This window comes from Dama dama, chromosome 12 (genome assembly GCF_033118175.1).
Source record: "Dama dama isolate Ldn47 chromosome 12, ASM3311817v1, whole genome shotgun sequence".
Taxonomy (NCBI): domain Eukaryota; kingdom Metazoa; phylum Chordata; class Mammalia; order Artiodactyla; family Cervidae; genus Dama; species Dama dama.
The window spans coordinates 82,527,447-82,554,649 of record NC_083692.1 but is presented as its reverse complement, the minus strand read 5'-3'; the positions used below and the strand labels follow the sequence as shown (position 1 = coordinate 82,554,649).

Below are 27,203 nucleotides of genomic sequence, written 5' to 3'. Positions count from 1 at the left end.
CCAAGCTCCAGGTCTCTCCACACCAGAGAAGTGAGGACATGAGTAGGGAACGCCAGAGGGCATTTTGAACAAGGGTCTGCAATGATTTCATGTTTTCTCCAGAGCTGGGGATTTCCCAAAGCAGAAAGCTTCTGGAGGTGTTTGGAAAGGGACTGCAGATGCCCAGACTTTGAGTGGGAAAGCACAGGCATTAGAGCTCAGATTGGGGGTGTGACAAATCAACCTGGTATGTGGGCCCCTTCCCTCTTACCCCACCAGGAAAGGATTGGTCCTTGGGAGTGGTCAGGAGACAGGGAAGGTGCAAACCGTGCCATTCCCAACCCCTCTCCTAGCTTTCTAAGCCTGCTTTTCATGGAGGGAGGATGTGGGAAAACATAGGGGGTACCAATATTCTGGAAACAGAACCTAGCCTCAACCTGGACCTCTACTGCAGGGTGACCTAGGGGGAAGGAGCAGGACAAGGGCCACTTCACTCCTGGTTTACCCAGAGCAGGAGGGAGAGGCCCTTGTGGCTGCCTTCTCCAATCTTTGGAATAAATAAGCTGTTAAAATTTCCCCAGCTACAGGATCTTTTAGACCCCAGGGCACTGAAAAGGGTAGTCTATATTCAAGGTTGTCAGCGACTGCTCTCCTAGCACCTCTGCAGCCTGGGGGACAGGATGGTAGGTGGCCTGAGTCCTAACAGGAGCACTTGCCAGGAGCCATGGGGCTCTTGCCATTTCACCCCACTCAGAGGGCAGGGTTCAACCACCCCCCCATCCCCAACAGAAAAGAGAGGAAACAGGTGCTTCAGCTGTTGTTTATTGACATACAGGTAGGCTCTATAGCAACAAGCCTGGAGGCGGCTGCAGTAGTGGGGGAAATGGAAGATGGGGGGGTGGAGTGTTTGTCTGCAGCAACAGCTGGGTGAAGGAAGATAAGTATATGGTTCACAAGGTGAGACTGAGGGAGGCTGAGGGGGTTGGAGAAGCAAGTAAGGGCCAGGGCCAGAGTCTACTTAAACTGGAACCGCTGCCCCATGCCCTAAGGCCCCTACTCTTGATCCCGGGCCAGGGTTGGGAATTCTCTGGATATCCATTTTCTACAGGAACTGAATCGGGTACACAAAGGAAGGGAAGCAGGAGCTGTTGCCCTCTGTGTGAAGCTCTGGGGCCTCCAGTCCTGCCTGCATCCCTCCTTCACCCCTTGCTTGGATGCAGCCACGTGATGGGTGGCTCAGTTCTGAACTACCCCACCCAAGCAGAGTCTTAAAACCAGCCAGGTTTCACAGAGGCATTCATCTTCTTCCCTGGCGTCCCAGCCCAGCAGTGAGCCCCAAGTGAGCACTACAAGCAATGCTGGCCTAATGGATGGTTTGGGGAGGAGGGGTGGGACAGGGGCTGGAGGAGGGGCTCCGGAGTCCATCACGGCACAGGAACTACACGCATGGTGTTGGTGAAGCCGGAACCAGGGCGCCACCCGGTCAGCACAATGACCACGTCTCCCTTCTTGAAGAAGCCTCGGGCCTTTCCTGGAGGAAGAGAAGAGAGCTGGTAAATGAAAAATTAAGCCAAGAAGGTATACACTTGGGAGAGTGCCCCACAATTGAGGAAGGGCAGACAGGCCTTTACTTTCTTACACCACAAGGTGGCGCTAGCCCCACAGCCCAGACAAAGGGAACGAGGGAGGCCTTGGTATTATTTCCTTATCACTCAGATGGCAGAGGGACCTTTGGACATCATTCATTTTCTACCCAAGAAGGTGGAGAGCCCAGCCCAAGGTCACAGCTAGCTGTTTCCTCTCATCCTATGACATCCTACTTTTATATCGTGACAAAGGCCATTTGAGTACATAATCTAAATGTGTACAGGCCCCAAGTGTAGGAGATCTGGTTAATTTTATGGAAAAAAAAAAAAAAAAAATCCCGCAATAATGAGCAAATGCCAAAGAATGGACAAAGGTGATTACCAGGATCCTCTGCTTTGGATCCCACTCTCAAAGAACGTGAGGTGAGAACCTGGGCTGCTCAGCCCCACACTTCAAAGGTTCTCTCCCCGCCCTAACCTTAGCCCAGGGCTCCAGCGACTGGGATGAAGGAACCAGAGAACATCTCCAGTGAGGTCAGCTCTTGGCCCCAAAGGCCGGCATGTTCCTCTTTAAATAGGGTCTCAGAGAAGCCAGTGCTCAAGCACCGTCCCCAGCCCTCCACTGGGAGCCCTCCCTCCCAGACACGCACCAACATTCATGGCCAAGTTCACCCGGAGGTCCACGTCCTCAGCCCAGGCCTCCTGCACTGGGTCCTTACACACCACAGGGAAGATGCCGCGGTACAGGTGGGCCTGGCGAGCTGTCTGGTGATTCCGGGTCACAGCAATGATGGGGGCCCGGGGGCGGTATCTGGCCACCTGATGTGCAGACCTGAGATGGGGCAGGCAGACAAGATGGTTAAACAGTCCCCTCAGGGCCTTCGGCAACAACTCACCCTGGAATCCCACTCTGCCAGCCTGAGGCTCTGGCCATTTCAACATCTGCTCCCAAGACTGGGGTGTCCCATCAGCCTGTATCTGCCATAGAAGATTCCTCACAGCTATGCTACCCTAAACCCCTCCGACAGGCCAGGGCCACAGGATCATACTGGTTAGTCTCACCCATTTACCCCACATGGCCCATACTTGGCAGACCCCCCATCCCCTGAACTTTTCCATTCTGGCACAGGGAAGCAGCCCTGTCCAACCTCACCACACCCTTTTCTCTTGCTGCCAGCAACAACTACAAGCCAAGCAGCATGTGAATAGCACCTGACACTTGACATCTGCAAAAAAAAAAAAAAAAAGGAGCAGAGACTACCAGCCCGCCTGAGAAATCTACAAGATAAGCCTTCCCTACTGCTGTGCCCTCTCCTGACCCCACATGACCCCCAGACCCCTGAAACAGTCCCAGTAACTGGGCTGTAGAGCCCCAGAGTCAAACCTGAGTATCTAAGTGAGACTGAGGCTCAGAAATATAAGTGCTACCCAGAAGGCAAGACTAGGGGATGGGAGTGTCAGTGGCGGAGGCTCTGCCTATAAGGATCCCCTGGAGGGGACGGGACCCCTTTAAAGCTCAAAGGCTGGAAGCTTCCTTCAACACTGACACTGTACACTTGTAGGGGCTGGTGTCTCAGGAGCTGGAGGGGCCTGCCGGCAGGGGGAACTGGAGCTCGGAAGGCAAGCGATGAGAACACGCCACAGCTGTCAGGGAAACTTAACCCATGTCACAGCAGACGATGCCCTGCCTAAGGCTGGGCCTCCATACAAGGCTTTCAGAGGGAAGCAAGTGCTGAAGTCAGGACTCGCTGAGAGTGAAACCCCAGAAGACTGGAGCTAAAAATAGCCAAGTAGCGATGGTTGGACCTTTTCACAAAGGTCAACCTCTAACGGCTGGAGCTTTTTATCCTAAGCCCTCTTCTGAGGAACTCAGCACACATCTTGTGTCCTGGTCCTGAAGGCAGTCCCACCTGCTGCTCCTGTCTGCTCCTCTCCACCCGCCTCCTCCAGGAAACCCTAGCTGCCCCGCGGAGGAGCAGCACACCCCCAGGCCCAGGGAGCAAGGGAAATTAACTTGATGTCCTGGATTCGGAGTGGACTCGTGCCAGAGGCCAAGTAGAGGTCTCAGCCTGGCTGCCTGGCCCGAGTGCCAGTAAGATAGCACAGTGACCTTTCCTGGGCAGCACCCACTTATCTTTGGGACTCGAAGACAGATGGGACAGGCACACCAACCAAACAGCATTGTCAGCATATGGCACTCATTTCGCAAACTGGACTTTTTAAAGAGCACTTAGCTAGGAGAAGCAAAACTGGTGGTCCTTCACTTTTTAATAACAGCTTTTCAATATCAAATAACCACTTGTCATCAGGCTACCTATAGTTATCTAATGAAGTCTAGCTCATTTTGAGGTTTTAATAAACTTGCTTTGGACCCAAATGGTTCCAAACGCCCATGAGGGCTGCCTGGGGCCCTGTCCTTCAGGCCCAGGGCCCAGAGCCTGGCTGCGGGGCTGGGCGGGGGAGGGGGAGGGGACTCCTTCCCTGCAGGGTCCAGGGTGCAGGCCGAGTGGTCTTACCTTGGCTGGATGCCATCGGAGCACCGTGCAGGGCACAGCTCCCAGGACCCCCAAGGAAAGGTGCCACCGGGCAGGGCATTCCCAGGGAGCCACTGCCACCTCCTACCTGCCAGACTTGGTGAGGACGATTATGGCCCCACTGCAGCACTTGAAGGATGCCTCCACGGCCCCCACGGCGGCGGCTTCGGTGGGGTCGCTGGTAATGGGTGACAGGCGACGGAGCTCCTCGAACAATTGCAAATGGTAGATGGCAGCCTCTGCCTCACGGGCAATCTAGGGGCAACATCCGTCCAGAGGGACGAGGGGGACAGAGCTGTCAGAGCCGTGTCACATGTGACGGGGAGGGGAAGAGTCGCAGACAGCTGGGGAGGAGCAAGTCCCTGGGTGAAGGGGCCAAGAGCAGCCCGATCACTGGAGGTCCTGAGCTGAGTGAGATCAAGACCTGCAGGAACCAGCCCCTCACCAGGTGCCTGTGACATGGCTGTGCCTTCTGAGCCGGAGGACCCTGTGGCCCTGTCCTGCCCTGACCTCCCTGGCTGGCTTCCTGCAGATGAGAGGAGTGTCCCAGGCTCAGGGCTGGGCCCTGGCTGCCGTCTAGAGTGGCTGGAGCAAGAGGCTGTTCATCCTACAGAGTTACCTGCCCTCGGGGCCCTACCTGCCAGACTCCGTCAGAACTATCAAAGCTGCTGCTAAACACTTATATGAAGCCTCCACGCTGCCCATGGCCATGGCTTCCATGAGGTCTGTGGAGTGACTTGAGGCTCGCGCAAGTTCTTCAAACAGCTTGCGGTGGAACATGGCTGCCTCAGCCTCACGAGCTATCTGTAAGGTTTAGGGGGAGGGGAGGCAAGGAAGAGGGAAGAAGGAGGGGGGGAAAAAACAAACGAGAGACAACAACACGGAAAGACAGAATGGGGAATTAATGACAGGAAGGTACCTTAGGTTAATTGGCTAAGTCTCTCCTTCAGGCAGATGCAAAGAGGCAGGGTGATGAAAGCCTGCTCAGGGAGGTTCAAGCATCAATGGCTACTGTTTCTCCTCCATCAGAGGGGAAACTGTTTCTTCCATTCTGGAAGGATCTTTTGATGTTGGTAGGTCTCTCTGATTGGTGGTGGGGGTGGAGGGAGACAATATGGCGGCAGGCTCTAACGCCTCAGCACGGAAACATGCGGAGGCTGGGGACCCTCCCCGGCTCCCTGGCAGGACTTGACCATGCTGCCTCATGACATAGCTCGCAGGAAGGAATAGGGCCCCCCTCCTCACATGGCTGCCTGGTTACCACAGGGCTTCGTGCCTGGCCTCCTCCATGCACACATGGAGTGCTTGCTTGGCTTCAGACACAGAGATACTACCTGCCTTTCCAGTGGCCTGCGGTAGAAGCACATTGAGCAGCGCTAGAAAGCTGGGGTCAAAGCCAAGGACACACGGCTTGACCACATTCTAAGCAGGCAGGTGGAAATTGGCAAGCTTGTGAGGGGCATACTGAACAGCCATGTGAAGAGACAGGTGCCTGTGGAAGCACACAGGTAAGCTTAACGAGGCATTTTGATTAAAATCAAATGATTAAAACACCCATGAGAAAGCCACTGGGTTATTTACAGACCACCTGCTCAGATAACACCAAGAATTAGAAAACTTAAGCTTTAGAGGGTTATAATGCAGTTATGAATGCGTCTTAGACAATGATGGGTGAGGGAAGAATCAGTAACGCCATCTCATTAATCGCACAGGATAAGCCAATGAGTGGCTGAGTTTGCTAGGTTAAAGTGTTTCTTCCTGCAAGAATGGAATGCATGCAGCCCAAAAGGACAGGGCACATGAACAGGAAAGAGAACCATACCTGGTACTGCCTAGCCCATAGTTAAGAACATCAATTGCATCAGTTAGATACAGGAGAAAGCAGTGGACAGTTAAGAAGGGAAGCTATTGGCCAGTGTTAACTGGTGACATGGCCAGGAGAGACCTGGGCCACGAGGCCCAAACCCTGTAACTCACCTCCTGAATAGGGCCATGCAATCCCAGTCTTACAGTTCTAAGGTGTTTGTTCAAAGGAAAGATTGGGTATGGAAACACAGATATGCTTGCAGAGCCCAGAGTCTGGTTCTTAGTCTCTGACCCCAGGACAGGCCCCACAGGAACACCTGCCCTGATCTGCTAGATGTCTTAGAAGAGAGAATGCTGGCTTCAGAGTCAGCTGACCTGGGTCCAAACTCAAGCTCTATTATCATGTGCCCTCATCCATAAAAGTGGGGTGACATTGACCTCACTGAGGTTAAGAATCTGCATAAGGTTCTTAGCAGACATTTTATAATAGCAGTGCAATTTAACGCAAAGGGTGTAATTAAACATATCCCATCTAATTCACTTCTTAGATAAGGCCTTGAGAGGTCAAATGATGTGCCCAAAAACACAAAGTCCCTACAGTCTATCATGTCAAGGTCTCAGAGGCCGTGGGGCCACATGACTAAGCAAGGCAGTTATCATTACATATATATATAATACTATATGGAGACCCATAAACATTAACAACCACTCTAGAGGGGGCCGGTTCAAGGTCACTATCTCCCAGGAGAGACGAAGGACTCACTGGGACAGGTGGGAAGAACCGTGAGCCTGGAGTGCATGAGCATCAGAACAATAATCATGTCACACATAGGTTGGCCATCAGCCAGGAAAACACAGCTGTCCCAGGGGCAGGCACTGGTCTCTACTGATTTCGTTATGGGCAAATCCACCCAGAACACCAAGGACAAACCAGAAGACATCCGTTAGTCAAGATGTCTTGTTTCACCCCTGAAAAAGTATTACTGTAACTGTCATGTCTTCTTTGGAAGCCACTTGAGCCTAATCACATAGAAAGTGAAGGAAAGGATGGTATCTAGTCCAGAGGTTTTTTTGGGGGGATGCATTGGAGGGATGTCACACAAAGGGCTTGGGGTCCTTTGCTGGCTGGAAAATGAACAGGAAGGTTAAAGAACAGTTTGCTGAGCTATACATTATCAACAGCCACCTAGGACCCTTGCGAAAGGTCATCTGTAGCGCTCGTTTCCCCAGGTCTGTTGACCTACCCCTGTGTTCCTCTTTTGGATGCCTTAGAGGAGAGGCTGCCAGGCTGTGGGACGTGGTCCAGCAGAAGAAAAGCCAGCTCCCACGGGAGAATGAGAAGCGGCCACTAGGGCTCCTCCAGACACTCTCACCCCAGGGCCAGCTGGGATCAGCCAGCCTTTCACCTGTTTCTATTTGTGGGCCTGTCACCCCTCCCTTAAACCCCACTTCTAATCTAGGGTGAGTGCAACAGCTCAGCAAAGCAGGCGCTGCTGCAGGTACCATGCAAGGCCAGCGCACAGCCAGATCAGTGCAGGTGACAGCCTCCAGTGCAGGCCCAGTCCAGGGGGAGGCGCTGGCTGGGGATAGATGCAGAATTAAAATGGAAGCCAAACACAGGCCGGCTGGGAGCAGGAGCTCTCGGACTTTTCCAACAGGGCAGAGGTGCTCAGGTCCTCTAGGCTGCCCAGGGGGAAGCAGTACAGATATCCCAGGACTCAAGCAAGGGAAGGAGTCACACCCCGAAGACGGGAGTGAACTGCGCTACGTGTGATGAAGGAGGCCGCCTCCAGAACAGAAGGGACTAGGAGACCGGTGTGGGCAGGAAGGCAGAAGAGCGAAAAAACCCCAAAAAAACCAGACACCTCCACGACCCCAGCACACACCTCCTCAGTCTGCTTGTGACTTGGAGGATAATAAAAGGACACAGAAGGTGACAGTACAAGGTGTCCCATGTGCTGGAGTTCACCTCCACCCCCAGCAGGGAGGACTTACCAGGTGCTGCATGCGGACAGCTTCCAGGGGGTAGTCCCCTTTGGCCGTCTCTCCGGACAGCATGATGCAGTCGGCTCCATCCAAGACTGCGTTGGCCACGTCACTGCCCTCCGCCCGGGTAGGGCGAGGCTTCTTGATCATGCTCTCCAGCATCTGGGAGGGGACACAGCATTTGTGAGATGTGGCCTGGGAGGTCTTCAGACACAAGGTGACCCCCTGGAGAGCATGTATGTACAGAGTCCGGCTTTGTGTAGGTGCGTGGGGGCAGAAGGGCGGGGGAATAGGCGCGTGTATGATGTGGGGCAGGGTCCCTGGGAAGAGACTGGGCAGCCTCCAGAGCTTCCTTGCACAGGATGCGCGCTCAGGGAGAGGCACACACCTGCGTGGCACAGATGACGGGCTTCCCAGCTCGGTTGCACCGACCAATCATCATCTTCTGGGCAAGGAAGACCTTCTCTGCGGGGATCTCAATGCCCAGATCACCTCGCGCCACCATGATCCCATCACTGGCTTCCAGGATTTCGTCAAACCTGACAGGCAAGTTGCGGAGACAGAGGTTATACAGAACAGGGGCCTCGAGTATGGTGACACAGTTTCCCGGGATTTTCTGACTTGGTCATTCTTGCAACCAGGACAAGTACCCATGACATCATCACAGGAGTGTTCCAGCTGTCTCAGTCCCCCAAAGGGGGCCAACAGTTCTGCTCACTGGACTCTTCAGCACCAGGACGGACACTTCACTGAGGGGAAGGGGAGGTGGCTGGGTCTCTTCCAAAATCCCATGGGTTCCCTTCTTTTTTCCCTTAACCTTTTATTTTACATTGAGATACAGCTGATTAACCATGTCTTGATAGGTTCAGATGAACAGCAGAGCAACTCAGCCATACACACGCGTGCATCCACTCTCCCCTAGACTCTCCTCCTACCCAGGTTGCCATAGAACACTGAGCAGAGTTTCCTGCGCTATACCGCAGTCCTTGTGGGTCATCCAGTTTAAATACAGTAGTGTGTACAGGTCCATCCCAAACTCCCCGACTCTTCCTTCCTCCCATCGTTCCCCTCTGGTAACCGTAAGTTCATTCTCTGTGTGCACCTGCATCTCATAAGGTCCCTCTTAAGGTATCTCTCTACCACCTTCATTTTAGTCATCACTGCTGGGGTAATAGAAATGGAACCCAAGGCTGCTGACTGCTCTTGACACAAAGGTCCACGGCCTCCTCCCGTCAAGGACACTGGAAGGCCGCTCCTTCAGAGGTCCCTCCCCGGTGTGTTGAAGGCACGAGAATGTGGCTTTGCCTGGCCTGAAGCCAAAGTCAGCAGGTACCTGTGGCTTATCAGGGTGGCAGAGGGAGGGCCCCAGATTTCCCAGTGCGACGGACATTGACACAAAGCTAAGGATGGCAAGGCCACAGGAGTGGGCAGCGCTGCTCTGCCCACTCCTCCCACGCACACACCTGACCACCCCAGTAAGCCTGGGCTGTCAGTGCTGGGTCTGAGCAGGGAGCCAAGCAGGAGCAGATGTCACCCCGCTGGCCTTACTCACGTGGCTCTACCTGGCGAGCACTGGGCGGGCAGTGGAGCAGTGCTGGGACCACGCAGAACCAGAGGACGGCATGTTTTCCCCAGGGAGACGGGTACTGTGCCAGAGCTGACCCAACCACCAATCCCGCTGCTTTCCAAGGGAAGACTAGGAGGTCACGTGCTTCAGCCCCGAGTTTCCACACAGCTCCCAAGTGAAGGAGCTCCTTCCTGAGAGCCTGTCTTCCCCCTTGGTGGCCCCCAATTCCAGCAAACTTGGCGAGTGGAGGAGCACTACACATGGTTCTTGAGCCTGGGGGTGGTGGTGACCCTGTCCCTCTCCAGTGCTGTTCCCTGGAACAATGTGAAGATGCTGGCAGCCCAATCATCTGTGCAGCTTTTTTTTACCCACTTGAAATACCAATACCAACGTCAGGCGTGCGCACTAAGTCACTCCAGTTGTGTCTGATTTTGCGACCCTATGGATGGGAGCCCACCAGGCTCCTCTGTCCATGGGATACTCCAGACAAGAATACTGAAGTGGGTTGCCATTCCCTTCTCCAGGGGGTCTTCTCGACCCAAAGATCGAACTCACAACTCCTACATTGGCAGGTGGGTTCTTTACCACCAGCGCCACCTGGCAAGCCTACCAGTTATCATAGGATATTCTGAGGCAGTGGGTCTGAAGTAAGTCCAAGAGGCTCATTCGAATGAGCAGGTGGCCAGGTGTTCACAGGCTACATCTTGCTCTGCAGAGAGCTGGGCTGGGGCTGAAGGAGGTGGGGGACTTACCTCCGAACTCCCTCATGATTCTCGATTTTGCTGATTATCTTGATGTTCTTTCCTTTCTCTCCCAGGACCTTCCTGACTTCATGGACATCAGAAGCCTTGCGGATGAAAGACGCAAACACCATATCCACATCCTGCTCCACCCCGAACTTCAGATCCTGGATGTCCTTTTCTGACACAGCAGGTAGGTCCACGGCAGCCCCAGGGAGGTTCACGCCCTTCTTGCTGCCCAAGGAGCCACCATTCTCCACCTCCGTCACCAGGAAGTCAGGGCCTGCATGGAATGGAACAGGGTGAGGAGGCCGAGCCCTGGGCACACGTGTCCTCACCAGGAGGCAGGCTCTCCCCAGGAGAGAGAACTGGGAAGGAACACATGGTGGGTGGTGGAGCCACACTGCCCGGGTTCACTCTCCAACTCGACTAACTGTGGGCAAGTCCATTAACCTCTCTGCGTCTCAGGGATAATAGTATCTACTCATTAGGTTGTTTCAAAAATTAAACAAGTCTACATGTAAAACACTTAGAAGGGAGCGGATCGCTTTAGCTATCATTCCCAGGCACACTGGAGTCCTACAGACACCATATTAAGTGGATGAAGGAGGGAAGCAAATCTTCAAATAGTGAGGATGGGTAAAAAAATGCTTCTCATCTGCTCTCCAAGAGTACAACTGAATTGGAGTGAAATCTGTTTTTGAGGATAGGAGTTTTTTATAAAAGGAACCCCTGGGACTTCCCTGGGTGGTCCAGTGTTTAAGAATCCACTTTGCAATGCAGAGCAAGTGAGTTTGATCCCTGGTGGGGGAACTAAGATCCCACAAGCTGTAGAGCCACTAAACCCTCGAGCCACAAGAAATGAGCCCATGTGCCACAAATAGAGTCCAGTGTTGCAACTAATGATCCCATGTGCTACAATTAAGACCCAACGCAGCCAAAATAAATAAATAGATTATTTGAAAAAAGAAAGGAAGTCCTGAGACTATATACATTCAGTCTCTCTGCCAGCCAAACAACCTTCCTATCTTCTGGCACAGACATTTAGAGATGGGAGCTAGTTTTAAACAATCAGACCCTGACTCCTGTCCCTACCTTTCTGCTTCACCAGCAGAGAAATAAGCCCGTCATCCACGTAGATCTTGCTGCCCACGTCCACCACCTTGCAAATGTTCTTGTAGTCCAGCCACAGGATGTTCTCGTCACACTTTTCCATGTAGGCATTGTCCAGGGTGATCTTCAGCGTGGCTCCCTTCTTCAGCTCCACCTCAGCGGTGCCGCTCTGCAGCAGGCAAGAAAGCAAACCACAAGTTCAAAGAAGCTGGGCCTTCCTGGCAGGAGAAAAGCTTTTTCCTCTAGGGAACCAGGATTAAACTTCAGTTGGAAGTAATAAAGCCTTTTCCTTGGAAAGAAATAACCATACAGTCTAACTTAGTATATTTCAAGGAAATAACCCAAGAATAACCTACAGTGTTTCAGTTATACTAAAGAGGAAGAGATAAGCTGCTCCCCAAAAGTAGGTTTTGAGTGTAAAAGAGGTTTCTTTCTAGTGTTTGTTTCTTAGCAAAGCAGATCAAAGGAAGACTTTCTGCAGTGATGGATAAAACTCTCATTTATAGACCTAAACTGAGAAACGTGGCTTCTGGGTCCCCTCCGCCTTCTCTCCTGCTTCTCCCCAGGATACTCACGCCCTTGATGAGCCCGGTTCGGATCTCAGGTCCTTTAGTGTCCAGGGCCACCGCCACCGGCCGATAGAGAATGGGGTCTGAAGCAAAGCTTTCCGTGGCTTCACGTACATTCTTGATGGTCTCTGCGTGGTACTGGGGGAAAAGCAGGGAGATGATAAGCTCCACATCTGTCATCCCACACTATGGGATCTAGAATTAGCACTGAAGCCAATCACCAGGATTCTAGACCACTGCCTCCATCACCGAGCATCCTCTACCTGCTTACATCAACCTCCTCGCCTCTACCCACTTCTTGTCAGCCCTGAGCACCAAGGTGAGCGCCCTGTGCTATAAGCAGACTCCCGCCAGCTCTCCACCCACTTCTAACACTGCCGTCACCCACTCTAAGGGCAAATCTTAGGAACTTTAGAATATTTACACCCATACCTTTAATGGTTTTTGGTGGCAACACATGTCAACATAAAAGAGGCTTGTTTCCTCCCCCTCCACACCCCCTAGGATTTAACAAATACCCTCAGCAAATAAAGCAGACAACTGGGGTAAAAGACCTTCTATCTGGACAATACTGCTCTGGCTACCAGAGTTAGACTGATATATCTGATAATTCTGAGCTACTCTCTATCGATTACAACTGCAATCCAAACTCAGTTATTTACTTAAGCTGACGCAGTCCAAATACGTTGCTCAAGTCATGCAGGCCTGGTTCTGACAATCACTTCCTCCAGTCTGATTAGAAATGGAAATGGAACATGGAGAGGTGGGAACACAGCCTTTCTCTGAACTAACTGACCTTTGCTATTTCTCACTTGCAACAAATCCTGGCTTCAGTCTCACCTTGGAAGCCCTTTCTCTTTCCCATTAGCCATTACTATTTGACTAAAAAGGGACTCAGAGCCAAGATGGCAAAAGTTCCTAGTGCTATCAGTGTGACATTGCTGATAACACAGGCTCCCAACTCAATACACTGTGGGCCTCATCCTTCAACCACCTCCATCCAGGTGAGTGGCACCTGAGAATACGACACATCTTGCCCACAAGAGCTGCCAAAAGACCACATGCAGTAACAACAAAACCAGAAAAAAGAGATCAGATGGTAGATGTCCCTCTGTCTGAGTGAAGGACAGAAAGCAAATCCAATATTCTGCTTAGTAGAGTATTAAAAATGGTCAAAAGTTGGAAAAGCATGTCTCAGCTATTTGTCAAACTATAAGTGTTTACATTATATAACTAATATTTCAGATCAGTTCCCAAAACCCTGATTCCATAATTTCATCTTGGTCAAAAACCTCAAATTAAACCCACAAGGGACTTCCCTGGTGGTCCAGTGGTTAAGACTCTGTGCCTCCAAGGCAGAGGCCCTGGGTTTGTTTGATCCCTGGTTGTGGAACTAATGCCATGCAGTGTGGAAAAAGAAAACAAATTCCAACTCTGGGAATAAGAGTTAAAGCACAGATAATCCCCAAATGCCTCTTGTAGTTTAAAAAACCAGACCCTCAGAGCCAGCCCCCTCCAACAGGTGCAGATACCACCCTCTCCCCCTGCCATTTCAGAGCTGTGTGGTATTATTTTACTGGATGGAAGAGGCCATAAAGCCTAGTTAAAGGTCAACTTCCTAAAAGCTATTTCTGCTCCTTCCCCTGCACACAGCAGACCCTGGCACAGGTCAGCAGGAGGGATCAATTGTGAATGGACCTTCACTGATGTCTCTAGCTCTCTCTTTGGGCTAAGCGAAGGCTTGCAGGAATGCCTAGTGTCTCCTGCGGAGGACTCTTCACCTTTGGAAAATTAAGAATGCCATCTGTGGGCTTCTTAACCTGCCCCAGGGGGCCTGCTGAGCATAGTTCCTTTGAACTTGGTCAGGTCCCTGTGACATTTGGAGGATATAGGCTGTTTATGGAACATGGGTTAGGGAACCTACGATGAACATTCTCATGTTTCCAGAAAGGAGGCGTACAGTTCTTGGACTGCATTTCCTGAGGCTTTATTTTTAGTTTAAACTTAACACCAACTTCCAAATGCCAGAGGGCAACCCCTTACCACTTGACCTTACAGGGCAGCATTTTCTTTATTCTGAACAGGAAATACAGGTGCAAGAGGAGCAAGAGTTTGCCTCACCCATTAGTCTTCTATCAATGCCAGTATGAAATCCCATGGCACTGTTCCTCAGGCAGCCCACACACTTCTCAAAATAAGCTTGTTCTGACCTTGGAACGGAAGCACAACGGAGCACTTCCCAGTAGCTCCCACCTGGTCCCCAGGGTCAAGTCAGCTCATGAACAGCCCCAGTACTGACACACTCCTCCCAGATCACTGGACAAGTGTGCGGACTTTATTTCACTTTAATGTAGCAGAACCCCTGGGAAGGGACAGGCTGGGAACACAATGTTAATGAAGTGGGGTACTATACGCCAGGACCCAGTCCTTCACTTGCAATAGTGGAAACCCTTCTCTGGGACCTGCCCCATTTATCATGGGTCTAAAATAGGCCAAGATAACCTGCAGGGTGACTTACTGGTTCATCATTGTAATTATGAGCTGTTACAGAAACCCTGGCGCAGAAGTGTCAAGCCCCATGGCTTAGAGGGAATCCCAGGAAAACCCTTCCATGCCTTCCTTATCAAGGGCTAATGGAGCACAGGTGTTGGGAAGAATCATGGCCGATGACAAAGCAGGTCGTCTTTGCTTAAAGAGACTTGGCCACTTGAGATGTCAGGGGTAGGGGTGGGGGAGCGTGGAGAACAATAGGGATGGGCTGGTGAAGACAACCTTCCCATTGATTCCCCACTTTTTCTTGCCTGGTCCACTGTGGCTAAATAAACATGGCATGCCCACCCTGTTTCCCACAAGCTGCCCCAGAGGCCACACTGTCGAGGCTCACCTCATGAGTTCCATGAGAGAAGTTCAAACGAGCCACATTCATTCCAGACTTAATCATCTCCTTCAATGTCTCCACTGCTCGTGAAGCTGGGCCTAATTCAGAAAAAACAAACAAAAAAAAATGTTTGAAAGTCATTAAGTGTTCATTATCCAAAAGAGGATTAACACTTCAAGTGTGTTTCAGTTTAAAGAACTTTTAATAACCAAGGTAAAATGTAGCCAGCCCTCTATGTTCTCCCTGAAGCCTAGTCAGATGTCTAGCTACAGCATTTTGGTTGAACAGAGTCCACAAGATCTTTCCTAGGTCTCTGAGATGCTCAGCATCAGTAAGAATTGCCATGGAAAATACCCTTTAAATTTTACCTTTAGCAGAACACATAAAGCATATAAATTCCTTCCTGCAAATTCCTATGAATTCAGTTTGAAGAAGGAAATGGCAACCTACTCCAGTTGTTTGACAAATCTCATGGACAGAGGAGCCTGGTGGGCTACAGTCCATGGGTCACAAAGAGTTGGACACGTCTGAGCGACCAAGTCCATGACTTCATTTCCCCTAAGAATCTCTCTGTAGCTTCTTGCTCAGAACCCAGGTTTGCTACATTTAGTCTTCTGGGGGGAGAAAAGATCACTGTCTCTGGAAGCCCTTGTTTCAGAGGGAGTGGGCACCCGTGCTCACCAATGGTGCAGATGATGCCGGTGTTTCGGGCCGTGATGGGCGGAGAGTCGATGTCCAGGCGGCACATGTGCTCCAGGAAGGTGTCGGCCATGGCTGCGTGCAGCTGCTGAGTCTGAATGAAGGCCGTCCCGGCGTCACTGTGGTGCTTCGACATGGCTTCTGATGTCTTGGGTCCAGAGGAACTGGAGAGAGAGTGTGATCTGTCTGAGTGGCTAATATATAGCTTAGCACAGAAGCTGCTTCCTGCTTACACATTAACTCAACAAGCATGCTCTGGGCACAAGCCACAGGCAGCCGCGCCACACTCTGCCTACGTGGGTGCTCAAGTCGGGCCATGGGCTCACATTATCATGAGCAAGTAGGAAAGACTTCAAAACCACATTACCAATGAATGTACTTCCTGGGCACATGTTAAGCACACACCTCCCTCACACTGGGCTAACGTCTATCTTGACAACTTCCCTGCTAATCCTGTAAATGACACCATTTTACATGCACTGCAGGAGTTTCCTCAAAAGGAAGCTTCCCCCAAAAGAGCCAATCTTCCAGGGATACAGACAACTCACCCTAGCTTAGTACCATGGTCAATGTAGATCTTGGTGTGGAAAGCTGTCTCAAAGCTATAAACACCTGCTATGGGGTGTGGCACCCATACTCTCTCTTAACAATCCCCACCCAAACCCAAAGTGACCTTCCTGGTCGTGGAGACGACCACTGTTCAGGTAGCCGCCTAGTCCTGGAGTCCTAGGTTTCACGACCCACAGGGACACATAAGTCCATTCCTCGATTCAGCCTAGGCTGGACAGTATGCCTCAGCCCACTGAGAGACAAAAAAATCCATCCCTGGACAGGTAAGTCCAACCTGAGCCAAGAATGTAAAATATTCTTTTTTCCCAGGAATCTGTACTTAAAAACTATATCTGGTAATTTCAGTCAGAAGGACTTAAGCACATTCCAAGCAATTTGTGTCAAACCAAGGATAACCACAATGGGCCTAGCCTGGCTCTAAAATTATTGCACTAATTGAAGAAATTAACACTGCTTGTCAAATCCTTTCCAGGCTGATCTTCTGACCCACTACCCATTCCCTTTCTAAGTCTGGAAAGCACACTACTCACAGTAACAAAGACCATCTGTTCCAGGTAATTAATCAGCCCAGGTCACAAGCCTGACCCAGGGCACAACGGCCCAGACCTTTGTTTTTCTTCATTGCTGAGTTTACAACTAAACTCACTCAGTTAGTTAGCTGATTATAGACAGAGACTTGAGAAGCATCCAGGCAGTGTTTGAAGACTCATCAGGTAAGCATGTGAGCCAGAAGCTTGCAGTCCTCATTTGAATGCCATTCCTTTTCGCTGGTTTTCAGACCAAGGGCTGCTCCTTCTCAAATGCTTGTGCCCAAGTGCTGCAGCCAAGGCACAAGAACAAGCCTGTCTTTTGCCCTGTCCCACCTCCTCCAAAATCTCAGGGCTCCAAACCAAGGCACCCCATACATGTAACCCTTACTCTTTCTCCTCCTCCATCCTTGACTGTGTGGCCTCTCTGGGTGGCTGGGGCACAGCATGCATCTAAAGCAGTCTGTCACTTTCAAGAAGTCTGATAAACTTCAAGAAGCTCTGTGACCAAACTTCAAGAAGCTCTGTGACCAATTATAAGTGAAGCTCCTATAAGCTGTTGAAAACCGATAGCTATAGATCCTCAACTACACCTTTAAAAACAAGAAAATAAGACACCAGCCAACTATTCTACATGGCATATACACTGTTCCTTTCGATGTGTATCTCCTAACTCCCCACAACATACCAGGTACCAAGATGAAAACAACATCCTCTCCACCAAAAAACAACATCCTCTCCTCCATGACCCAGTGGTTTTGTATCTTAGCACCATGACCTTGGAGGTAGTCCGGTGTTTGCTGAATGATGTTTCAGAGCACCTATTAATGCCTCTGTGTCAAATTGAAGTTATAGCTATGCCCCCTCCCCCACCAAATCTCAGAGCTTCTGAATCACTGACAGGATGGCCTGGGCAGCCAAGGTCCCTTTCCCTCCACTCAGGGTGGAAGCTGGGCTTACACAGTAGCACCCAGGCTACTGTGGTGTGTAGGTGCGTCTGGCTGTAAAGGGAACAGCACTCAAGAGACGGTTCCCTTGGTGGCACACCAAGGCCACTGGAACACAGGTCTCACTGTGGCCTCCAGGCAAATGGAGTCATCCAGTGTGACCTCAAGGAGTGGGTTAAAGTAACTCTTCTTAAAAATCATCAGTTGGGGACCTCACTGGCAGTCCAGTGGTTAAGACTCCGCACTTCCATTGCAAGGACCATGAGTCTGATCCTCAGCTGGGAAAATAAGATCCTACTGCTGCATAGTGTGGCCCCCAAAAAAGACATTAGTGGGATCGGCTCTAGACCTGAGACATTAGGGTCTCCTTGCAAAGACCCAACTGGGGCCTCTGATTATTGTGTCATACCTTGTGTTCTCTGGGCTTGGACTTCCGGTGACATAATGCTCTTTTTTTGACTCAGGGTGGCTCCTTGGCCCCACTTGCAAAGACTGCTCGGAGCTGAGAAAGGTTTGCCCTGCAGAGCTGTACAAGGATTAAGGTAAAAGCTGAGTGCAACTAAAGCTCTTTGGGGATAATGGAGAAATCACCTTAATAACCAGGTATCCAGGCAGTGGTAGTTCCTAGAGATTCAGCTATGCTATAAATTAATACACCGAAGTCACCCAAGAAAATCCTCAGGTAAAAGAGTTGTCAGTGGCTCCTCTGCAATGCTTTATCCCCTTCCCTATAAAGTCTCTTTAAACCTTGGTTTACTAACATTTCACTATTGCCTCCCCCTTTTCTTTGGGAGGGGAGGCACTAAATTAAACATACATAACTGGACTGGAAGGATACCTACCAAAATATTATCAGTATATTATCTGGGTGGTAGAATTATAGCACATTTCTTTCTTCTCTTTACTAAAAAGTTTACTGATACTACTTTCATGAGAAAAACTCTAAATGTACCTCTTTCAAAAAGGACACATTTACAAGCATCCTGGTAAAAATGCTGGAATTAAAACAAAAGTGAAGGTCCTCGTGCCATATTCAACTGCCACTCTATGTACTTCAGGAATATTCTAAACATGGTAGAGGTGGAATAATGCATCTTAGGCCCTAGATCACAAACACAGCAGGATAGTTTCACTGACTTAAGAAGATCAACCTCAGGGATTCTCTGGTGGTTCAGTGGTTAGGACTCAGCGCTTTCACTCCCTGGGCCCAGGTTCAATCTCCGCTTGGCGAACTAAGATCCCGCAAGCTACATGGCACAGTGAGGGAAAAAAGAAACCCGAGTCACTCTAACACAGTAATCACCAAAGGATGGTCCATGAGAGCGGAACTTTCAAAGACATTATTTGCCTTCTTTAATGTGCTGCTATTTGTACTGATGGTGCAGAAGCAATGGGCAGGTAAAACCTTGATTTATTCCAGGGAGGAAAGCTAATACAGTTCACAGGACAACTCTGTGCCCCAAATCTGTTGAGTCACATGCCCCAATCCAACAAACTTCTCTTCCTGTTTAGTCTGCCCTCAAACATCAGAGCAAACTCTTTGTGACAAGGATATTCTAGTACAGAAGGGCTGGCTCAAGAGCAGGAGATGTTATCAGCAGATACAATTAATATACTGTGCTCAACCACTATTTCATCATCTCAGATTAAACCTGAGGTCTACAAGCTCCGATCTTTTGCTCACCCAGGCTATTAAGTACAAAAATAACAAGTGAAATTTCACTTGCCATTTGAGTGTGTTTATCCCCCAGCAATCCAAAAAAGCTGGCTTGTCAGCAAGTCTGTCCAGATTCCTACGAGATCTCACCATGTCCTTAAAGTCCACTGCCAAACCAGAGACCTTGTCACCTGCCCAGGTCCCCAGCTGGGTTTCCATTCCCTCAAGCTTTGCCCCGAAGCCTCCCATGAGCCTTTTCTCCGGAGCACAAGCTGCCCATCCCCACCTAAAACACCCCCCGGACACTCCCCCAGCCTCTGGACAGCAGCCTCAGCCCTGGTTTCTCAGGGCCAGCCTCTGGGAAGAGCTCCCCGCCCTCGGGCTGGCCATCTGGACAGTGCCTGGCAGCACATGTTGCCCAGCTCATGCCAGTCTGACTCATTCTCACATCCTCCTCCTCGGGAGGCACAGACATGCAGAGCCAACCTCCAGCCGGCAGTGGAAGCTGCGCGTCTCCACTGACGGCAGCAAATGCCGTGCCCGGGTACAGGAACCTGAATCTTGAGCCCGAGCCCCTGCTGTAGCATCCTCCTCAGAGACATTTCTCCTCTGTGAGAAACAAGATACGATCAGAGGCCTGGAAGCAGGCACAAGTGACGGCTCGGCTCCACGGGCCCCGACTCCTACCTTTCCTTTCGTAAGTGGCTCCTGGTCTTCTGAAGCCACAGTTCTGTTCATGCCAGACACAAGTCTTGGATCACTCTTTAGAAACCAGGGGGTAGAAACCATAAAAGAACAACTACCCAACATGTCACTGAGAGCCAGTATTGCTGGTAGGGTGTGCTAGAAGGATTCACGCTTCAGTCCACAGATTCGCGCTTTCACAAAAGCCCACATCATTCTGCCCTAGTAAGCCAGCTTGGCCTATGAGCCCACATCTGCATAAGCCAACCTTTAACCAATCTGTGCTCTGATGCCAACCTCACCACACAGACTGACTCAATGATGATGACATCTGGTGCCCCCGATGGTTTCTCACCGTGACATCAATTTGCTATCTACATCTCCAAGTCTCCAAGCCAGCATGGAGGTCTGATTCCCAAATCTTTGGCACACCAACAACCATTAGAAAGTTTTCATCACAGTATGTTGGACAGGGGACTTTCCTGCTGGCCCAGTGGCTAAGACTCCGAGCTCCCAATGCAGAGGGCCCAGGTTTGATCCTTGGTCAGGGAACTAGAGCACATGTGCCGCAACTAAGACCTGACCCAGTGAAATAAATAAATATTTAAAAATGCTGGACAAGGCATTTAGGTCAGTCTGCTCTCTGGGAGCTCTGTTAGTAGGTGATGGAGCAGAAAAATATAATTCCCAAGACTGGCCCTTATCTGACAAAGGCAGTGACAAGATCAAAATGGATGCCAGGCCAGCTACAAAACCTAATTAAGGTCTGCAGTGAATACTCAGCTGTTCATCCTATTTGTTGTTGTTGCTCAGTCGCATCTGACTCTTTTGCGACCCCATGGACTGTAGCCCACCAGGCTCCTCTGTCCATTCAATTCTCCAGGCAAGAATACTAGTCAGTTGCAACTTCCTACTCTAGGGAGTTGGGATTGAAACTGCATCGCCTGCACTGGCAGATGGGTCCCTTACACTGAGCCATCTGAGAAGCCCTTCATCCTCCTACACAGAGTAATGATAACTACATTTGCATATGTAGTGGGGCCAGGACAAGCAGTTCTTAGCTAAGAGATGGGAATATTAAGTCCATTCTCTCCTCAACAGGTCCCATAACAGAAAGCAAAGTCTGGTGTTACCAGGTTACACAAAACAAAATGAGCCCACTGTAGGTTTAAGTAAAATTCCCTCGCTCTTTTATTCAGGGCTAGAACTAAGTGACTTAAATATTATACATAGGAGCCCAAGGTCCTATTTCAAATCGGAGTGTGCAATAGGGCACAAAAGCTGATGCTAAACGAGCCCACCCCTATAAGGACCACTCAACTCCAGTGCAGGAAGTCCTGAGTCAGAGAAACTGCTACCATTTCAAATGCTGAGGACTTCCTGGTTCAATCACAGATGCCCAGAGAAGAGACCTGGCTTCAGTCTGGAGGAGGAAGTGGAGACGAAGCTTTTGCTGAGTTGTGCTCCTTACTAGACTTAAGATTATGAGGCAGTGCTTCAGGGTGTGAGACGGACACTCTGGAAGCACCAAGGGACCTGGGACCCTGATTCAGGGTCCTTCCAAGTCAGGTACAACACCAGGGGGAGGGACAGCCTCAGCAAAGGGGAGGCCTTGGCTCAGCACCTAGAGGAGGAGCTGCCCTGCATCAATCACAGCTGCAGGGAGAGGAGGAGGGGACGGGAGGAGGAAGGGCATGCCAGATCTCCCAGAGCACTGACCTACTTAGTATGCCTGCTCTCCCCTCAGTGACCACCATAGGTTTGCTTCTGTTTTGAACTGAAGAAAGAAACATTCACATCTATATTTCTGCCACCCAGAACTGACCATTAATATTATCCAAGGAATTTCCTGGCAGTCCAATGGTTAGGACTCCACACTCACTGCCAAGGGCTGGGTTCAAACCTGGTTGGGGAACTAAGATGCTGTGAGATATGGCCAAAATTTTTTTTTTAATTATTCTTAATCCAGATTTTTAGACTTACAAAAAATATTACCGTTGTATCTAATTCATTTGTCCTCCATCCCCAGGTGGTTCCTCCAACCCTTTCACATCGCATCCTAACACCCAACCAAGGTCATGAATTTTCTATCCTTATAGTTCACCTAAGGGTATCTGTATCTATATTCAATACTATTATACTGCTGCTTCTATAATATGCAAAGTAATACACTGTAAGGCATTATCAAACAACTTGCTTTCATAGCATATTTAAGATCTATCCAGTTGGCACACAGCTCTAGTTAATTCATATGAACTGCTATAGCCCAGTGTGTGACTAGACCATTTATTTATGTATTCCCTTACTGGTTGATCATTTTCCCACTAAACCCAATTTCTCCTCATTAATCAATACTATAATATTTCTCCTAGTACATGTCTCTTTCTGCAGGTGTGGCTTCTATATTCAGAGGTGTATTCCTGGGCCACAGGGTATGCTTGCTTTCTGTTTTACGAAATAGTGCTTAATTGCTCTCCAAAGTGGTTATATTAATTTACAACCAAACAGTAAAGTGAATTCTTGCCTTCCCACACCTTTGCCAACCCTTGACACTGTCAGACTCTTACAACGTTTGCCCATCTGATGGGTGATGTATTAATCTGCTCTCTAACAAAATAACAAAAGAGGGATATTAGAGATCAGTATAGTTTTCTTTTGAGTCTTTACTTTCCTGCCTCTTAACCAGACTAAAACTTCAGTGCTCCTCCAAAACGTTGTATGGCTTGGTCTCATATGCCATGACTGCACTCATCACCTGAGAAAGGGGTGATGTGATACCAGTCATCTACAGTTAAATATTATCTGTTGGCTGATCAAATGTTTGGAAGGGCTGGGGCTCCTTTCAGATAATTTGTATAAGAAAAAAAAAAAATTTTTTTTTTTAAACTGCCATCAGCCAAGCTGGTCCATACTCTGAAATGCCACAAGCAGCAACCCTGTCATAGCTAGTCTTGGCATCTCCCCGACTAAAGCCCTTGTCTGACTTCCAAACACAGCTTGCTGGCGTCAGGAAAGAGCGGCTTACCGGTCCCCAGGAGTTTTGCCTATAGGGAGAAGTGGGGGAGGGGAGTCAGAGGCCACCAGAAGTACTGCAGCCTGGCTCTCCTACGTGCGGACCAGCACAAACCAATAGAGGAGAAATGGCTGCAGGGGTGGGGTCGCAACACTTGGTGGCCCTGCCCACCTCCCCTCCTAAGCTGAGCAGTCACAGGAGGAGGGCCAAAGGTTCAGCGGAGTCTGCACACACTGCCACTCACCACCCATCTTGGCTCACCTTCCCCGCAAACAGCTTCTTTAACAAAGCCCCAAATAATCAGCCTATTCATCTATCTAGTCCTTGGCTAGTTTGTGGTTAAAGAGAGAGAGGAAAAAAAGCAAGCTTTCAGAAAAGTATGATAGAATTAAGAATGGTCTTCATTGGGAATTCCAATGGTTAAGACACTGCACTTTCGATGCCAAGGGCCCAGGTTCGACCCCTGGTGGGGAAACAGGTTCCACAAGCTGTGCCACAAAGCAACAGCCCCCCCCCCCCCCCCCCCCCCCCCCGCCAAAGTGGTCTTCATTTAGTTCTATTTCTATCTGTACCAGAACTGAAGCTTAAAGTTGTGATTCAAGGTCCTATAGGACTGGCCGTGATGTAAATCACTTACATATCTCACAAGATCCTCACTCAACAGTGTTGCAAGACAACTCTGCTCCCATGGATGCCTCATTCCTGTGGTGCACCAGTTAACTGGGATTTGACTGTGGATATTCCGAATGATTCAGAAATAAAGTTAATGTCAAATGAGTCATTTCTCCCCGCCTTCACCTCAGTCTTAGCGCTTAGCCAAAATAACACACCCTTACTTGCCTTCATAAAACCTGAAGACAAATAATTAAAAACTCCTGTAGACTTGCATTACAAGTCTGTAATGCAAGAGGTGCATGTCTTTCTACCTTCCTGCTCTCAACCACTTCCCCATTTCTTTCACTGCCTCAACATTAAGAAATAAGCAGTTTTAAGAAATAAAATGGCATTTCCCGTGACCCCCACATTAATGTCACAACACTCAGGGCACACAAGCACCTCCCCTAAGGTGTTAGCTCTGTTTGGAGTAACAGTTACCAAACTTGCCAAGTCACTGGGGCTGCAATTCCTAAAGACCCAATAATGCTTTTGGTTAAACTGTGAATTCAACACTGAAATTATTTACTTCTAATGCAGTGCTTAAAATGAGAGCAGCTGTCCTATATAGAATGTCCCTACATTTTGGCTCAAGTCTAGTAATTCAGAAATGAGTTCAAGGACATAATCTTTAAGTCATCGCTATTCATCTTCCCTACAATGCTTATTCCCCAAAGGGCTGCCACATCCATTGCACAGGGCTCAGGACAGGTGTGCAGACTCTATCACTGGGGCCTGAGGCTCTGCCACGTGGCATTTAAGCACTGACCAGAGAGCCTGGGGACCTCCACCATCCATTTGTCACCTAGCTGAGACACTTTTAGTTGGGAGGAATGCATGCTTCATTATTTGACTCACTGAAAGAGAGGGGATTTTTAAGCCTGCAAGGACCACAGTGCAGTTTCCCCACTCACCCAACGAAGACAGTTCTCTTAAAAGCAGAAAAATTCAAAGGTTGAGTCATCTTCCCTACAGCCTCCCCCACCCCCCCACACAGATCTGGTGATGTGTTACATACTCTTCCCCTCAGAAGGGCCCCCCTGCATTCCCAACAGCGTCCTCAGGCAACCTGAGGGTGAATTATTTGCTAACAATGCTGTAGAGTCCTGACCTAAGGCCTGCTCTATACCCCAGAGAGTGGCCACACCCTGCATACAGCCAACAAGAAGCTACTGTCCTTTGCCTCTTATCTTAATCTCACACCACCAGCTGGCTGAGCAAATCCCAGAATGATACCTGGAGTAGGTGCCAATAGAACCTGAAGATTTTAGTCTTAGGGTTGCAAGTTTGTTTCTAATCTTATAGCCAAACGCTATAATACCAAAGGCTGAAAGCCATCTCCCTTCTTGCCTTCCTTTGGCTACAGGACCCAAGAGCCCATGTTGCAAGTGGAGAGTAGCAAAGTAACATTGTTAATTACTCTGCCAACACTGTAGCAGGATCCCTGAGCAGACTGGTTTCTAGGAGATCTCTGGTATTTACATAGAGCCTGACTCCCAAAGATGAACTATGAGTCTGTGTTTCAGGATGGCGAGAAGAGGAGCGCGAGTTCAATTATGGATGAAGTCATTGGGCTCAGTGACCAAAAGAATACATCTGGAGGCATCTCATCAGAGATTAGACACTGCACCCAGTACTGAATATATATCCATGTAAGTGTGTATATAGCGACCCACCCTTTCAATAACCAAGATTATAAAAGGTACAATTTGCACATGGGAAACTGAGGTCCTGAGGCTGAATTCCCTCTTATTCATATCAGTATGTAATGAGTTAAACCTGCTTCTGAAAGCCTGTTTTCAACTTTCCACTGCCTCTGTCCGTCACGTCTGGACCTCAGTTATCAGGCTCATTTGTACGGGGGACGATCAGTGTCCTGGGTTTCAAGAACACAGATAAGAAGCCAAGGGACACCAACCCATTACTGGGTCTTCAAATAATCTTCAGACTGGAAGGTGCTTTTCCGCTTCATCAAACCCCGTGTGATGCCACCTGGTGAGGCCTCCTAAACCCAGACAGGAAGTGCCTACCTTCCACGTGTGGAAGCACGTGTGTACCTTCTTCACGGCCCTTATCAGTGCTAACTTTTACATTGGTTTCCTAATCAGACTGAATTCCGTGGGCTGGTCACCAGGATTTTAGTCATCCTGGTCTGGTCTCCACAGCCCTCCCCCAAACAACTCTTTACACGAGTTTTTATTGAGTGAGCGCATGTACGTGGCACCAAGCTCTTAATATTTCTACTTTCCTCAACCCGCGGCCTCCGCACTCTACAGCCGGGCGCATCTGTCAAGTAACGCTGTTAAGTAACGTGAAGCAGAGGCAGGGAGCCAGGTGAATACCTCGAACTCGAGGAGGCCTCTGAGCAGCATACAGAGGCGTGTCGGGCCAGAGATGATGCTTGGTCGGTAACGGGCCCGAAGGCCAGTGGTTCGCCATCCAGAGGAGCGGGCGCGGCAGGGCGTGTCCGGCGCCGCTACGTGCAGCCCCGCCTCGGCGGGATGGAGCCCGGGACACCCCACCCCCCACCCCCCGGGGCAAGCGCAGCGCTCCGGCCGCACTATCGTATTCCGGACGGCACACAACAGGAACGCGCCACTGGGCAGCCACCCTTTCTTCCTCTGCAGCGGGTTAGACCAAGGGTTATGTAACCCTCTAACTGCGCCTCCGGCCGCCACCGCATCCATCTCCGGGCCGCCTGGGAGCCAGCCTGCCCATCCGCAAACCACTGCACTTCGGGAGCTGTCCCCGGAACTCCAGGCCGGGGCTGGGGAACTATGATGGAGAAGTGGGGCAGGAGATGGGAGGCCGAGGGGCGGGGACGGGAGAGCAGGCGGACGTGACCAGGACAGAGGGGGAGGGGCGAGGAGGCCGGTGGCGCGAAGGAAGGTGCGCGGCAGAAGGATGCGCTGGAGCGGACGTGACCAGAGAGGCGGGGGAGGGGCGGGCGCCGGGGCGTGAGAGGGTAGGTACAAGAAGGGGACAGCAGCTGAATGGAGGAGGAACAGGGGAGCGGAGCCAGAGGAGTTTCAAGGAGAAGTTACAAAGAAAGCATCAGAATGAAGGGAACACCAACAGGTTGAAAATAAGAAGCGAGTAATAAGGATGAAAGGAAAGAGACGGGCATAAGAGCAGAGTGGAAACGGGGGAGACTGACGCATGAAAGGAAACTATCAAATTAGGAGGATAAAGGAAGGAAGACGAGAGCGAGACCAGATAGAGGAGGGAGGAAAAGGGAGGTGAGAATGGGACCAGAATGGGGATGGGAGAGGGTCAGGGACTGGGGCAGGAAAGGGGCTGGCTGACCCATCTGCCTTTGGAAGAAGCGGGAGCTGGGGGCTTTGAAGGCGACCCTAGGCACAAGCAGCCTTTCTCCTCTTTTCTGATCCCAACCGGGTGAGCCCAAGATGCCCCGGATCCTGCGCCACCCTGAGTGCGCAGGCGGGCCAGCATTCCGCATTGCTCCGGGAGACGGAGCCCCGGTGGGGACGGATGGCCCAGTCTCTCCCCACGCTCACCTCCGACGTGGTCCGGCTCGGGATGCGCTGCTACCGCAGACAGGTCCGGAGGCTCGCGACGCGTCGCTCCAATGCGGGGATCCGCTGCCTTAGCCTCAAGGTTATCCCGACTGCGGGCCGCCGCAATCCCTCCGCCGCCCCGCCTCCCATCCAATCCTGGCTCCCGGCTCTCGGGG

General features: G+C 50.4%; 1 protein-coding gene across 2 annotated transcripts; it reads right to left on the bottom strand.

The window, feature by feature from the left end:
• Positions 1-783: 783 nt before the first annotated feature.
• PKM (pyruvate kinase M1/2) lies at positions 784-27,203 on the bottom strand. 2 transcript variants are annotated; one of them, XM_061157935.1, is made up of 11 exons: positions 27,028-27,203; positions 15,440-15,621; positions 14,765-14,856; positions 11,887-12,018; positions 11,294-11,480; positions 10,211-10,481; positions 8,280-8,430; positions 7,901-8,053; positions 4,737-4,903; positions 2,216-2,397; positions 784-1,510 (listed from the first exon to the last, which is right to left on the bottom strand). In XM_061157935.1, exons 2-11 carry the CDS (start codon positions 15,591-15,593, stop codon positions 1,404-1,406), a joined length of 1,596 nt encoding a protein of 531 aa, XP_061013918.1. In that variant the 5' UTR covers positions 15,594-15,621; positions 27,028-27,203; the 3' UTR covers positions 784-1,403. The 2 variants fall into 2 exon arrangements, with proteins under 2 accessions (XP_061013918.1, XP_061013916.1); XM_061157933.1 differs by lacking the exon at positions 4,737-4,903 and adding an exon at positions 4,188-4,354 and having other exon boundaries at positions 27,028-27,185.